The following is a 17071-nucleotide window of genomic DNA, read 5'->3' on the forward strand; positions in this document are numbered from 1 at the left end:
GGAAGTAGAGGGATGTAGTCCAAACTGGCCGTTCGATGTAGGCGACTTCTGTTAAATAAAATATCTCGCTTGGCATTGAACTTTGAGCTTTAAAATTTTACAGATTTTATTTATACTCTAACAACAACATGCACGCTAAAGGTGATGATACACGGGGCAACTTTTTGAGCAATGTTGCCGGGCAATGTTGCCGAGCAACGTTGCTTGGGCACTTTCCCACTGAGAAAGAGCAACAAATATACAGTGAGGAAAATAAGTATTTGAACATCCTGCTATTTTGCAAGTTCTCCCACTTAGAAATCATGAAGGGGTCTGAAATTGTCATCGTAGGTGCATGTCCACTGTGAGAGACATAATCTTAAAAAAAAAAAATCCAGAAATCACAATGTATGATTTTTTAAATATTTATTTGTATGATACAGCTGCAAATAAGTATTTGAACACCTGAGAAAATCAATGTTAATATTTGGTACAGTAGCCTTTGTTTGCAATTACAGAGGTCAAACGTTTCCTGTAGTTTTTCACCAGGTTTTCACACACTGCAGGAGGGATTTTGGCCCACTCCTCCACACAGATCTTCTCTAGATCAGTCAGATTTCTGGCCTGTCGTTGAGAAACACGGAGTTTGAGCTCCCTCCAAAGATTCTCTATTTAGGAGTTTAGGTCTGGAGACTGGCTAGGCCACGCCAGAACCTTGATATGCTTCTTACAGAGCCACTCCTTGGTTATCCTGGCTGTGTGCTTCGGGTCATTGTCATGTTGGAAGACCCAGCCTCGACCCATCTTCAATGCTCTAACTGAAGGAAGGAGGTTGTTCCCCAAAATCTCGCAATACATGGCCCCGGTCATCCTCTCCTTAATACAGTGCAGTCGCCCTGTCCCATGTGCAGAAAAACACCCCCAAAGCATGATGCTACCACCCCCATGCTTCACAGTAGGGATGGTGTTCTTGGGATGGTACTCATCATTCTTCTTCCTCCAAACACGTTTAGTGGAATTATGACCAAAAAGTTCTATTTTGGTCTCATCTGACCACATGACTTTCTCCCATGACTCCTCTGGATCATCCAAATGGTCATTGGCAAACTTAAGACGGGCCTGGACATGTGCTGGTTTAAGCAGGGGAACCTTCCGTGCCATGCATGATTTCAAACCATGACGTCTTAGTGTATTACCAACAGTAACCTTGGAAACGGTGGTCCCAGCTCTTTTCAGGTCATTGACCAGCTCCTCCCGTGTAGTTCTGGGCTGATTTCTCACCTTTCTTAGGATCATTGAGACCCCACGAGGTGAGATCTTACATGGAGCCCCAGTCCGAGGAAGATTGACAGTCATGTTTAGCTTCTTCCATTTTCTAATGATTGCTCCAACAGTGGACCTTTTTTCACCAAGCTGCTTGGCAATTTCCCCATAGCCCTTTCCAGCCTTGTGGAGGTGTACAATTTTGTCTCTAGTGTCTTTGGACAGCTCTTTGGTCTTGGCCATGTTAGTTGTTGGATTCTTACTGATTGTATGGGGTGGACAGGTGTCTTTATGCAGCTAACGATCTCAAACAGGTGCATCTAATTTAGGATAATAAATGGAGTGGAGGTGGACATTTTAAAGGCAGACTAACAGGTCTTTGAGGGTCAGAATTCTAGCTGATAGACAGGTGTTCAAATACTAATTTGCAGCTGTATCATACAAATAAATAGTTAAAAAATCATACATTGTGATTTCTGGATTTTTATTTTAGATTATGTCTCTCACAGTGGACATGCACCTACGATGACAATTTCAGACTCCTTCATGATTTCTAAGTGGGAGAACTTGCAAAATAGCAGGGTGTTCAAATACTTATTTTCCTCACTGTATATCTGGATACGTTAGATCGGTCGTGGGCAATTTTTTGAGATCCTCCAATCAGAATGTTAGCAGCCAATCACGTGACCGGTTCGGAGATTTCAGAAAAAATTCAAACAAGATGGCGGCCTCTCAGCGGCAGTGGAGCGGAGAAAAGGAGTGTAAACTTTTATCTTTTTACGCTAGTAAGTTGTCATGCGTCAACCCAAAACAGGGAATTTACCTCATATATTGCTTAAAATACCAACGACTGTCCGAAAGTAATGTGTGTATGCTGTAATGAAGCTATTGAATGATTTCAGTTAAATACTAAAAAGACGGGATTTTTTAACGTCTCCAGTAGCGTAGGCTGTAGGGCGTTTGACATTTGAATAGCTTTTGATGCGATCGACACGGGTTCGAATCCGTCTTTTGCCGAACTCGCTCTTCTCCCTTTTCCTGTCACAAATCAGATCGGAAAGGCATTTATTTTTAATAAAAATGAAGAAAATATTTGAAAAGTTGAAATAAAGTGCCTAACAAGTGTTTATAATAAAGTATTTATTGAGTTGGCAATAGATTTGCTCCTCTCTGATTAGTTGCTGCCAACTGTCCGTTGCCCTAATTAGTTGCCCTGTGTCTCATCAGGTTGCCCGTTGACGGCAACATTGCCCAGCAACATTGCTCAAAAAGATGTCCCGTGTATCATCACCTTAACTAAAGTTTGAAACATGGGATCACGAAGAACGGGACCTTTAATATGTACGTCCCCAATATTTGCATATGCCAGCCCATGTTCAAGGCATTAGACAAGGGGATTAACATCTGGATCTGTGCACAGCTGAATCATCAGACTAGGTAAGCAAGCAAGGACAATAGCGAAAAATGGCAGATGGAGCAATAATAACTGACATGATCCATGATAACATGATATTTTTAGTGATATTTGTAAATTGTCTTTCTAAATGTTTCGTTAGCATTTTGCTAATGTACTGTTAAATGTGGTTAACGTTACCATCGTTTATTACTGTATTCACTGAGACAAGAGCCGTCGCTATTTTAATTTTTAAACACTTGCAGTCTGTATAATTCATAAACACAACTTCATTCTTTATAAATCTCTCCAACAGTGTGTAATGTTAGCTTTAGCCCGTTAGCCACAGAGCATAGCCTCAAACTCATTCAGAATCAAATGTAAACATCCAAATAAATACTATACTGACATGATCTGATGCATGCATGCAGCATGCATGACGAACATTTTGTAAAGATCCATTTTGAGGGTTATATTAGCTGTGTAAACTTTGTTTATGCAATGTATTATAGAGTCACAAGCTTGGGGGCGGGGAGCGCAAGGATTTACAGTGGGTACGGAAAGTATTCAGACCCCCATACATTTTTCACTCTTTGTTATATTGCAGCCATTTGCTAAAATCCTTTAAGTTCATTTTTTTTCCTCATTAATGTTCACACAGCACCCCATATTGACAGAAAAACACAGAATTGTTGACATTTTTGCAGATTTATTAAAAAAGAAAAACTGAAATATCACATGGTCCTAAGTATTCAGACCCTTTGCTGTGACACTCATATATTTAACTCAGGTGCTGTCCATTTTCTTCTGATCATCCTTGAGATGGTTCTACACCTTCATTTGAGTCCAGCTGTGTTTGATTATACTGATTCGGACTTGATTAGGAAAGCCACACACCTGTCTATATAAGACCTTACAGCTTACAGTGCATGTCAGAGCAAATGAGAATCATGAGGTCAAAGGAACTCCCTGAAGAGCTCAGAGACAGAATTGTGGCAAGGCACAGATCTGCAAGGTTACAAAAAAATTTCTGCTGCACTTAAGGTTCCTAAGAGCACAGTGGCCTCCATAATCCTTAAATAGAAGACGTTTGGGATGACCAGAACCCTTCCTAGAGCTGGCCGTCCGGCCAAACTGAGCTATCGGGGGAAAAGAGCCTTGGTGAGAGAGGTAAAGAAGAACCCAAAAATAACTGTGGCTGAGCTCCAGAGATGCGGTCGGGAGATGGGAGAAAGTTGTAGAAAGTCAACCATCACTGCAGCCCTCCACCAGTCAGGGCTTTATGGCAGAGTGGCCCGACGGAAGCCTCTCCTCAGTGCAAGACACATGAAAGCCCACATGGAGTTTGCCAAGATGGTGAGAAATAAGATTCTCTGGTCTGATGAGACCAAGATAGAACTTTTTGGCCTTAATTCTAAGCGGTATGTGTGGAGAAAACCAGGCACTGCTCATCACCTGTCCAATACAGTCCCAACAGTGAAGCATGGTGGTGGCAGCATCATGCTGTGGGGGTGTTTTTCAGCTGCAAGGACAGGACGACTGGTTGCAATCGAGGGAAAGATGAATGCTGCCAAGTACAGGGATATCCTGGACGAAAACCCTCTCCAGAGTGCTCAGGACCTCAGACTGGGCCGAAGGTTTACCTTCCAACAAGACAATGACCCTAAGCACACAGCTAAAATAATGAAGGAGTGGCTTCACAACAACTCTGTGACTGTTCTTGAATGGCCCAGCCAGAGCCCTGACTTAAACCAAATTGAGCATCTCTGGAGAGACCTAAAAATGGCTATCCACCAACGTTTACCATCCAACCTGACAGAACTGGAGAGGATCTGCAAGGAGGAATGGCAGAGGATCCCCAAATCCAGGTGTGAAAAACTTGTTGCATCTTTCCCAAAAAGACTCATGGCTGTATTAGATCAAAAGGGTGCTTCTACTAAATACTGAGCAAAGGGTCTGAATACTTAGGACCATGTGATATTTCAGTTTTTCTTTTTTAATAAATCTGCAAAAATGTCAACAATTCTGTGTTTTTCTGTCAATATGGGGTGCTGTGTGTACATTAATGAGGAAAAATATGAACTTAAAATGATTTTAGCAAATGGCTGCAATATTACAAAGAGTGAAAAATTTAAGGGGGTCTGAATACTTTCCGTACCCACTGTAAAGGGGAAGCAGCCTGAATCGGCGCATTTATAATGATGCCCCAAAATAGGCAGTTACAAAAATTAATAAAAAAAAATCTATGGGGTATTTTGAGCTGAAACTTCACAGACACATTCAGTGGACACCTTAGACTTATATTACATCTTGTGAAAAAACATTCTAGGGCACCTTTAAGAATTTCAAATGAAAGATGAAGCATACATTTAACAAGATTAGAGGAAAAAGCACTTTATAAAGGTAAAAACAAATGCCCTTGGAGTAAATATTACAAATATGCCGATTTAAATGTCAAAGCTGAGTGAACACTTATTGCTTCAGAATAAATTATATTTACAACACAAGAATCGACAAACAACCAGACAAACAACATTTTTATTCTCTAACACTGTCACATAAAATACATGTTTTACCGCTCTATTTATTACAATGATTTTATGTATGGTAGAGTTTTAATTGGTTTACATGTTTTTTTATAGTCCATTTTATTCCTCTTACATATTTTAATGTGTGTATGTCTTTAAATGAGTCTGGGTCTGCCTGTCATGTGACTGATCACATGACAGGAATCAGGAAGTAGACCAGTATTTTTTTTTTTTTTTTTAATTGCAGAAAGAAACAAGTACAATAAGGCAATAAATAATCTAAAGAAAATCCAATAGAGCAGAGCACAACAAAATAAGAGTAAAACGAGGGAGAAGAAGAAAATTTACACATCAGGGTCTTCTAGTTTAAATTTCCTCAACAAGCTAAGTAGTTTTCTTCCTGTTTAAAGATTTACAGTACAACCAAAATTCTTTTTGAAATACAGAAAATAATGGTTTTGTCTTAAGGCACTTACATTCGTGAATGAAAAATTTACCCAAAATAAGAAAATTATTTAACAAAAACTGAATTTGTATATCTTCCATAATAATACCAAAAATTATATCATTTTTAGAAAACTGAGAATTCACCTTATTAGTAACTTTAAGCCACTCATACATATCGGACCAAAACGTTCTACTAAATATACATTCAAAGAAAAGATGTACAGTCGTTTCAATGTCAGAATTACAGAAAGTACAATTATTGTGGTCAATATTAAATCTATGTCTAAGAAATTCTGACGATGGATAGATATCATTAAAAATTTTAAAGTGTACTTCTTTGGCTTTGGGGGGTATGGGGAAAGAGAGATATAAAGTTCTTAATTTTTTAATGGAATTCTTGGGAAAAATTTGAGTTCCGTTATTTCGACTGGCTTGATTTGGAAATTTATCTTGAGTTAATAAAGTTCTGATTAATTTATTTGGCAAGGTACTTGTAAAAAAATCTTGGCCATTTATTTTTAAAGATGGTAAATGCAAAGCTTGAGTTAGATTGGGCACGGTGTGACTCACCATCTGTACAAAAGCCTTTGGAATGCAGTTCAATACCATATTAAATTGTTTATAATCACAATAAAAGTTATATTTTTCACAAAAGGTTTTGTGATTCATAAAACAACCTTCCTTATCTAATAGGTGAACAGCAGAACAAATACCTCTCTCCCACCATTCTCTCAAAAAGAGTGACTTATTCCTAAATAAAATATACCTGTTATTCCAAATTGGTGAATTGTGAGGGGAAAAGTTATGTTTATAAATCAACTTCCAGTATAAAAGAACCTGTTTATGAAATTCTGACAGTTTAAGAGGGAGTTTTGGTATTGAAAAATCACAACATAACAGAAATTCTATCCCACCAACACTTTTAAAGATATTCCTAGGAGTGCAAAACCAGAAACTACTATTATTTATTAGAAAGTTTTTAAGCCAATTAACCTTGAAAGTACCATTCATGCAATCAAAATCTATGGCCTGTAAACCCCCTTCTTTGTAATCTTTCACTATTGTCGCTTTTTTAATATAATGAGCTTTTCTTTTCCAAATATAGTTGAAGTTCATCTGATTAATTAACTTAATTTTCTTATTAGAAATAGGAAGGGATCCTGCCGGGTAAATGCATCTAGACAATGACTCAACTTTGGTCAATAAAATTCGACCAAATATAGAAATGTCTCTCTGCATCCATCTATCCAATCGGGTCTTAGATTCAGCTATTCTATTAGATATATTTAATGCTTCACATTCCACTTTGTCTTTGGTAATTACAATCCCAAGATATTTAATCCTAGATTTAATTGGTACATTGCAAATTTGTGTAAGATGAGATTCTTTCAATGTCATTATTTCACATTTACTTAAATTAAGACACAGACCCGAAGCATTAGAAAAATTATTAATAATTTGGAGAGTTTTTGGAACCTGATCAGCATTTTTTAAAAATAAAGCTGTGTCGTCAGCCAGTTGACTGATCACTATATCATCAAAAACCTTTAAATGCTCGATATCTGAATTTTTAATTGCAAGAGCGAGCATTTCAGCAGCCAAAATAAAAAATAACGGCGAGATAGGACAACCTTGTTTAATTCCTCGACTTATATTAAAACGTGGAGTAGTCCCTTCTGGCAAAGAAACGGAGCAATTTGTGTCCCGATATAAGCTACCAATTATACTTCTAAACTTTTCCCCAAATCCAAAAAATTCTAAAGCAGAAAAAATAAAAGGGTGTTCGACCGTATCGAACGCTTCGTAAAAATCAAGGAAAAACATAACACTGTCATCATTAATCTTGTCTCTATAATCAATCAGATCTTGGACCAAACGTAAATTATTGTAAATCGACCTACCCTTCATTAACCCTGATTGCGTATCACTTATAACCTGGTATAAACCACTCTTCAAAGGATTAGAGAAAATGTGTGCTAATAATTTATAATCGTTATTTAACAGGGTGATGGGCCGCAAGTTTTCTAATAACTTAGGATCTTTGCCCGGCTTGGGAATGAGAATTATAACCCCTTGCTTCATAGTATGAGAAAGTAACAAACATTCTGTAATTTCTGTCAAGGCTTTAAATAAAATCAGCTTAATCGTGTCCCAAAAAAAATTGTAAAAATTGGCCGTTAGACCGTCGGAGCCAGGGGATTTGTCAGAAGATAAAGACTGCAAAGCCTCCTCTAAATCCTGTAATGAGATTTTTGCTTCACAAGTCTCTTTAAATTCCACACTAATTTGTGGAATAAATGGTTTAATATTATCAAAAAAAACGTCCGCATTAAATTTAGAAAATGTCGATTTATATAAATTACTATAAAAGAGAAAAACGTTACTTGCTATATCCTTTGCGTTGGACGATTCATTACCATCAATAATTAAAGAACGTATGTTATATCTTTTCCAATCCACAGAAATATGCCGAATTTCTCTCCCCTTCTTCTATCCATTTGGCCCTTGAGCGAATGTAAGCGCCTTTTGCCTTTTGAACATAAATGTTGTCAAGTTCAGATTGTAAAAGTAAAAATTTCGCTCTCTCCGAATCATCAGAATGATTGTTACAGCATTCACTTATTTCTCTAATCAGACTGAGTTCTTCTAAATGGGATATTTTTTTAAGCTTTTTGGCAAAATAAATAGAAAAATTACGAACTCTAAATTTCAAATATTCCCATTTACTGATATTTGAGGGAAATGAACAATCTTCAATAACCTCTGCAATAAGAGATTTAATACCCTGACAGAAGGTCTCAGATCTAAGAAGAATGGCGTTAAATTTCCAATATCCCTTATTACGACGCCGTACAGTTAGAGACTTTAAATTTAAACCAATCATACAGTGATCAGAAATTGGTGCGGGGGATATAAAGCAACCAGAAATATTTTCTTTAATATGACATGAGATAAGTCAAAAATCCAATCTTGATTTACTTGTTCAATCTGGCTTTGACCAAGAATACTGACATAAATTGGGGTATAAATCTCTCCAAGGATCAAACAGACCAAATGAACAGCAGAAATTAAATAATACAGGATTGTAGTGATGAGTATTAAATTTAGAAGGAAAATGGTCCAACCAATCATCCTGAACCATGTTAAAATCCCCTCCTAATATAACATTATCCGTCGAATATGTAAGTTTCAGCCCCCTTATCACTTCAGATATTTCCGATATCAATTCCCTATTTTGATGATTATTATTATGACCATATATATTCCCTATTATAATAAACAGGTCATCAAGAGCAAGAACACATATAAGCCAATGGCCAGTATTGCTGGTTTTGTGTGCAATTATTTTCCCAGGATAAGTATGAAACAAAATTGCAACTCCCGCAGAACGATTTGTACCGTGATCAAATAACATTTTGTCCCCCCACTGATTAATCCAAAATTTCTCATCTGAATTACTGGAATGAGTTTGTAACATAAAACAGTGTGCCTTTTTACTTTTGCAAAATAAAAAAAGAGCTTTGCGTTTTATATTATCTCTAAGACCCCTAACATTAAAAGATGAAAAACAAAAATCAGTTTTTAAATTGAACATTTGAACAAGAACAGAGTTAATAAGAACCAATGAACCTTGCTGTGAAAGTAGTGATTTACGTCCCTAAATAAACATTAAATTGTCCTTCTTATGTCCATTCAGTGTCAGACCGCATACCATTTAAGTAGCAGAAATTCTTTTTCCATATGGACGAAGCCATATGGACCCCTGAAATAGGCTCGATGACCTGCTTCTCTTGCCTGCTTTATCTGCGGCCACAGTAGTGCTCTAGCCTCCCTGTCCGCTGGTAAGATGTGCTCGGCGAAGCTGATGTTCAAGTCTTTGCAGACTGAAGAATTCTTCGTAAGGCGCCAGAATTCATCTCTATAATGTCTCATGGTGAACTGGATGATCACCTGTCGGTTGTGCCCTGCCTCCTTCTTTCCCACGCGATGTACCGAATCCACCATACTCTCCAATTTTGTAGACCATTGTGGATTGATCTTCGCCATGATCGCAAGTACCTCGTCCCTTGTTCTTTCTTCAGCTTTCTCTTTTAGGCCGCGGAGCTTGAGATTCCAACGTCGTTTATAACGCTCCAACTCCTGAACCCCACTCCTTCAGCTCCGCATTTTCCTTCGTAATCTTAGACATTTCTTTTCCGAGGTTACTGGACGCAAATTTACAGTCCTTGATCTCCTTTGCGTTAAAGGTCCCGTTTTTCATGTTTTTTTGAAGCTTTGATTGTGTTTATAGTGTGCAATATAACATGTGTTCATGTTTCGCGTGTAAAAAAACACAGTATTTTTCACATAATTTACTTTTCTGTATACCGCTGTTTCCACTGTCATAAAAACGGGCTGATGACTTCCTTGTTCTATGAAGTCCCTCCTTCAGAAATACGTAACGAGTTCTGATTGTGCCAGCAGTTCCTGTGTTGTGATTCGACAGCAGTTTAGCGCATCTTGCCCGGAAAGGTCACGCCTCTTACCATAACGTGGAGATGCACGCGCTCAGTGTTATTGTAAACATGTCTTTAATTTTACCCTATCAATTTGAGCCGGAATCAGACCCGGTGATTGGACTGCGTGATGAAAATAGCAGCGTTTCGACGACATGCCGACAAACACACTCTACAAACACAACTCTTGTGTATTTCTGTGGGCGGAGGTTAGTCAAAAAACTGTTTTAGTGACGTCATTAAAGAAGGAAGTAGAGGGATGTAGTCCAAACTGGCCGTTCGATGTAGGCGACTTCTGTTAAATAAAATATCTCGCTTGGCATTGAACTTTGGGCTTTAAAATTTTACAGATTTTATTTATACTCTAACAACAACATTACACACTAACTAAAGTTTGAAACATGGGATCACGAAGAACGGGACCTTTAAATTCCACGCCTTTTGACAGTTCTGCGATCATGATCGTGTTCTGCTTAAGTTGCGTCCCAAAACACTCCATCATGGCGGTCAGGTTATTTAAAGCGTCGAGAATGGCGGCATTGGAAACCTCAGATTGGGCGTCCCCTTTTACTCTTTTTTGAGGCACAGGGATTTTAGTAGGTGCAGATTCCATCGGTCTCCTTACACTCACTTTTTGAGTTTCCATCATCTCTTCATTGGCAGGAGCAGCGTAGTCATGAGACAATCGGTGTACACCCAGAGAAGCATCACCTGCAGCAGCCGTTTTTGGTTTCAGCATTTTTTTTTTAAGTGTCGCACAAAAATATTTAACAAAAACAAGTTCTTCCTTTTTCTTACACCTTCAGCGGTCGAATAACTAAATAAAATAAACAAGAAGGGTAAGTAATGTGAAAATCTGGGACTAAAGATCAGAGACACAGCAAAGTACGTGTGCTCAGTTCGCCATCTTGCCGGAACCCTAGTAGACCAGTATAAAGGAGGCAGCATGACAAACAATCACCCCCTCATTACGAACGTGATCACGTGTTGCTGGATTGCGGAGTTGTTTTTAAAGACTTACCTTTCCAGCACTTCACATCATCTTCACTTGGATTAACACTTCTGTGGACTTTGTAAATACACCGGTGGACACTTTCACATTGGGACTTTATCAGCACACTAGGATTCTTGGACTGTTTTATGGTATGGTGAAAACGGACTCCCAGCTTTTAAACGGCCTACGTTATTCTAGTTTTATTGTGTTGTTTTAAGTTCCATGTGAATATTGTAAATACACTTTATTTATTCATTTCTGTTGTCTGTCTCATCTTTTTAAACACTCCAAACCTCTCACACAGTATAATCTGACCCCAATTTTAATCAATGTAAAATCGACCTATTGGGCCGATTGTTACAATTCGGACAAGCAAATGACAAGGCTTTTTAGTTGTGGTGCTCCTAAATTTTTGCTGGTGCTCCTAACTTTTTGAAGTTGGGAGCACCAGTACTACCAAGTAAAAAAGTTAATTTCGAGCCCTGCCTACCAATATCTGTGTAAAAATAAAATAATGGTGTTTATTGACTTTATAGACTTTTACTTTATAGACTTTACTTGGGCGGGCCGCCCAGGTACAATAACGGCCACCCAAGTATATTTGGAGACATTTTTGCTTTTATTATTTTTATCCTCTTATACTTTTATATCCGCCCAAAATAATGAAACCATTCGCGATCGCTTAACTAGTCGTTTCGTACCTGCTCGTTATGTGTGCGTCAGAACTGTTTGATCCCGCTGACATTCCCACGGGCGCTGCATTTTGCAAAGTCACAAGGGGCGCTGTTGCGCGCTCTACAAGCTCGCGCAAAACTGCTTCAAAGTGATTCTCAATCAATGAAAAGTGCAGATTTATGCCAAGCGATTGCTAATAAACTCAAGTTGATGAATTATTACAATGTCTACTTCATGGCCTTTATATAAAATGTTTTATAAGGTTGTAAGAATCTGAAGGATCAGCCTGCAGTAGTACAGACATTTCAAAATAAGAGTCCCAGTGGATTTCGGGCTTGTTTATAATTAAAAGTTATAAGTTTTAATTTCGCTAAGTTTTTTCTTTTTCTTTTGGGCATTATTGGCATTTTGGTTACACAATAAATTGTATTTAATTTGATTTTCATTTAATTCATAGTAAATTATTGTAGTCTCCCCCACAGGAAGAAAACACTAACATTATTTGACACATATATTATTCATTTATTCATTATTCACAAAATCTGTGTCCCATTCACTGAGAGAGACACTATATGACAGCAAGGAGAACATAGGAAAAGGATAACCATTTAAATGCTGTAACTTTGCATAATTTACCATGCATAATAATGCATAATATTAGTATGTAATTAAATGTAATAGTATGCTATATAATTAAAATTAATTTCAATAAATAAAAATACTGTTAAAAATCACACTTCATTTGTTTGTCACATGTAGTAGACCATTTTTGTGCCATGGGTAATAGGAGAATTTTTACCCGGCTACCACCGCAAGTATATTTCAAACCTGTGGGAAGCACTGTTATCTGACTCCAAACCTCAGGTGAAAATAGTAATTCCCCCCTCAACAAAATCTTGGATTACTCAGTAAATATACATCCATTATATTTATTTTGGCTTTCTTCTTCATTTATGTTTGTCTTTCTTCAGAAAAGAAAAAAAAAATGAGCAGGGAAAGTTTCTGAAAATGTAGTTGATTTTGACACTAAATTACCCAAACGTGTTTATATCTGAGAACCTTTTATACACATACTTAACTTCAGATAATGAAATTACATACACTGTCTGATACAGTACAAATGTTTTGAGTGTCCCTTATTTTCCTTTCCCAGAAGTTGGCAACCCTAATGTGTTGAGACAGCACTATAATGGATTTAGTCATTAAAGTACATGAAAAGCATAACCTTTTCACTACAACCTCCAAGAACTGACTCAAAATAAGACAAGGTCTGATGAAAAACATCTTACCTCATACAGAGCCACTAGTACTGCTGCCAGGCAAGTCATGGAAATGAACATGTTCCACATACGAACATTGTGCTCCTTTGGAGAATGAACAGACTCCTCATCCTCCAGCTCATTTGTGTCCTGCATCTGCAACCAGATCCGAGCTATTATCTCTGACACACCCTAAGTAGCTACACTAATAATGCAGATATCATTTTAGAGCAGTACGAAGAGAAAACGCGATCGCTAACTGAACGACCGTCAGGCCTAATGAATTCAGAAAGCGAGTGACCACTTAAAACCCTTCCGAATCAAGTGAAAACAACATAAATGTATTTAGATACGATTGTTGTGATAACTTTGATGCATTTTACTAACTTTACTTACATTGTACGCTTGAAAATCATCGACTCTTCACATTTAGATCGGTAGTTTCCGTTAAATCCGTTGGAAGTTTGAAGAACGTCACCGCTTACGTCACACTCGGGAGCGCGCCCAAAGAATGCAAAAATGCACAAAATACTTTTTTTATTATTATTATTTAGGATTTATTTATATAGAAAAATAGTAAGTGTGATATCATAGAGATGTTTAAAACATTAAAAATAACATTTAAAATAAAATAATTGGCATTTATCTTGCCATCAAATAATTAAAAATATATCGGGAATATACTAATTTTAAATAATTATTAATAATTTAAATTAATTTGTATATCACCTTTCACAAATACTAGTGCAAAGCAACTTTTTTCGATGAAACTTTCTGTGAACCCCCTAAAGCTCTCTTGCGACCCCTGGAGTTCAAAGGGGAAAAATATTTGAAATGAAATGAAATAAGTGTATTGCTCTGGTATGTTATATAATATGTATAACCCCCAACTAGGGTCCCTGCAGTGAATATATCCTGTCCCAGAAGCCATTATCACTCAGAAGCCATTAATCAATGTACCCTTGTCCTTTCTGTTGACCAGAACTAGGCTATTTAAGAAATCATATTGCATAGTGCATCTTTGTAGAAATATGAACTGCATTTAAAAATGATGATAATCTGAAGAGTGAAGTAAACACACACACACACACACATTATATATATATATATATATATATATATATATATATATATATATAGCATATACAGTATATGTCTCTTATACTCATTAAGGCTGCATTTATTTCATAATAAATACAGAAAAAAACAATAATATTGTGAAATATTATTACAATTTAAAATTATGGTTTTCTATTTTAATATTCTTTAAAATACAATTTATTCCTGTGATCAAAGCTGAATTTTCAGCATCATTACTCCAGTCTTCATTGTCACATGATCCTTCAGAAATCATTCTAATATGCTGATTTTATGCTCAGTTATTATCAATGTTGGAAAATGTTGTGCTGCTTAATATTATTTTATAACCTGTGATACTTTCAGGATTCATTGATGAATAAAAGGTTCAAAAGAACAGCATTTATTCAAAATATAAATCTTTTCTAACAATATAAATTTACTATCACTTTTTATCAATTTAACACATACGTGCTGAATAAACGTATTAATTTATTTCAGCAAAAAGAAAGAAAAAAATTACTGACCCCATGCATGAACAGTAGTGTATATTGTTACAAAAGATTTCTATTTTAAATAAATGCTGATGTTTTTATGTTTTTTTACTTTTTATTCATCAAAGAATCCTGAAAAAGTATCACAGGTTATAAAATAATATTAAATGTTTCCAACATTGATAATAAATCATCATATTAGAATGATTTCTGAAGGATCATGTGACAATGAAGACTGGAGTAATGATGCTGAAAATTCAGCTTTGCATCAAAGAAATAAATTATATTTTAAAGTATATTAAAATAGAAAACCATAATTTTACATTTTAATAATATTTCACAATATTACAGTTTTTTCTGTATTTATTATTAAATAAATGCAGCCTTAATGAGCATAAGAGACTTCATTCAAAAACATTAAAAATAGTAATGTTTCCAAACTTTTGACTGGGAGTGTATAACATGTTATTTAAAACTGAGGCAAAAATGCTGGAATAATGGAATAAGCCTTAAAGGTGTTTGCTGTGTTGATTTCCACCACTGATCCATCTATCTTCCAAACTTATCCCGGTCTATCAGAGAACTGGAGCCTATCCCAGCATGCCTCAGCCCCAGTGCAGGGTAACCAGTCGAATCTTATTCCCTTGATTTAAACAAGACCTGTTTGTGCAGTGTGTGCAGAAGTGTGTACAATGTACGATGTAGAATGAAACGTCAAAGTATAATCAAATTATGTTTACCAGATGCTTTATTTCACTTAGAAATCGAAAAAAAAAAAAACATTATAAAAACCCATAGGAAAATCTCGAAGGAACCAGCAGCAATTCCGGGTCTAACATCATACCTGCAACACTCTACATTAAATACACTATACAATACACATGTGCATGCCATCACCCTTTTCACCGATTCACATTTTTGTAGTTTACACGGAGACGATAAAGGTATTGTTTTCAAAAACTTGCACTTTCATTTTCAAAAGTTTGTATTTTCAGGCCCCCAAAACCAAACGTAAATGAATGGACAAAAGACAAAAAGTTTTCTGTTTTTAGCTGAAAATGGTGTCTATTTGTGGATGTGTCTGCACTGCTTGACACTAAAATTGTTTCGAAAATGTGTGCGGCAATCCGCAAAGAAAGCGATTCACAAATGAATGCCAGTCAGAGTTGTGTTTGTGATATAAAAACATATTTGCAGTGGATAATGTAATGAAGTAATTCAAGTATTTTTTGGGAGAATCCGTACTTTACTTGAGTTTTTATTTAGCTTTTACTCCACTACATTTCCTAAATAAAGCGTATACTTTTCCTCTGATACATTTTCCAAAGCATTTTCATTGCTTACTACAAAATAAAGTCGGAAGAACACAGACTGCAAACAAGTGCTCGCAGTTGATTTCATTTTCCAGGGTGCGTCTGTTGCTGGAGCGGCTGAGAAGAGTGCGCTGTCATTATACAGTACAAGAGCGACCTCTAGAGGCGAAATAAAACTATCACTGATGCCTCCTGGAGTTTGTTTTGACACATGACGTGAGGCTGCGCACTGCACAGAGCGGGACACTTCAAAAACGTATTTAAAACATAGACAACAAAACAGTATGTTATATTACAGTAAATGTTTTCATTGTAGAGTAATTAGTTTGTTGACTGGATGCTGCATTAGTGGAGAACAGCAGTATGTTTGCCGTCGAGGCTGAGAGGATGCTAACGTTAGTAGTACCTCAAGCGGTTAAAACAATGTGACAAAAACACCAACTGTTTAATGTCACGGTTATTACCATTCATTTGCATTAGTTTATATCCATTTATTCGCTGTTACGCATTCGTTATCCAACGAAGTTGCATATTTAAACTGTATTTTCATCATGCAGTGACAGAAACATAAATCAGAAATGTATTCGATTTCAGTTCTTTTTTTATCTGCACTGTAGCACATATTTAGATTAGATAATCATCAAGTTTTCTAAAATAGAGGCACATAATGTGTGAAAGTGTACATAGAATAGACCCATGCTATGCCTTTGTGTGTAAAATGGTATTTTTTAAGCATGACTGTTTGGATTTATATGAAATGGTAACACTTTACAATAAGAGTCCATTTGTAACATTAAATAAAGTTAATAAAAGTATTGTTCATTTTTAATTTCAACATTTACATTTTAACATTTTAAATATGTCTCTTACATTAGTTATATTGCACTATGAATAAACATGAACGATCAATGTATAATTAATATATTAGTATTTTTTATATGTAAAACTTACAATATACATTTAACCATTTTTAATTCAAAGAAAAAAAATGTAAGAGTTAAAACTCTAAAACTGAACACAATCTTGCTGCTCAAACTGCTATAGAACAATTTTTAATAATACTTTTGTATTTTACGTTTACTTGTACTTTTACTTTCAATGCTTAAAAACGTTTAATATATATATAAAAAATACTTTTCATACTTAAGTACAA

At 36.1% G+C, this 17071-nt stretch overlaps 1 protein-coding gene across 3 annotated transcripts in view; it reads right to left on the bottom strand.

The window, feature by feature from the left end:
• The window catches only part of LOC125253005, a 72637-nt gene extending 59101 nt beyond the window's left edge, over positions 1-13536 (bottom strand). For all 3 annotated transcript variants that reach the window (XM_048166740.1, XM_048166739.1, XM_048166741.1), the window contains exons 1-2: positions 13431-13536; positions 13065-13190 (exon numbers count right to left, since the gene is read on the bottom strand). In XM_048166740.1, coding sequence (XP_048022697.1) covers positions 13065-13190 — 126 coding nt within the window. In that variant the 5' untranslated portion in view covers positions 13431-13536. The remainder of the gene's footprint in view (positions 1-13064; positions 13191-13430) is intronic.
• Positions 13537-17071: the final 3535 nt, after the last annotated feature.

The sequence above is a fragment of the Megalobrama amblycephala genome, linkage group LG18 (genome assembly GCF_018812025.1).
Source record: "Megalobrama amblycephala isolate DHTTF-2021 linkage group LG18, ASM1881202v1, whole genome shotgun sequence".
In the NCBI taxonomy this organism is placed as follows: Eukaryota; Metazoa; Chordata; class Actinopteri; order Cypriniformes; family Xenocyprididae; genus Megalobrama; species Megalobrama amblycephala.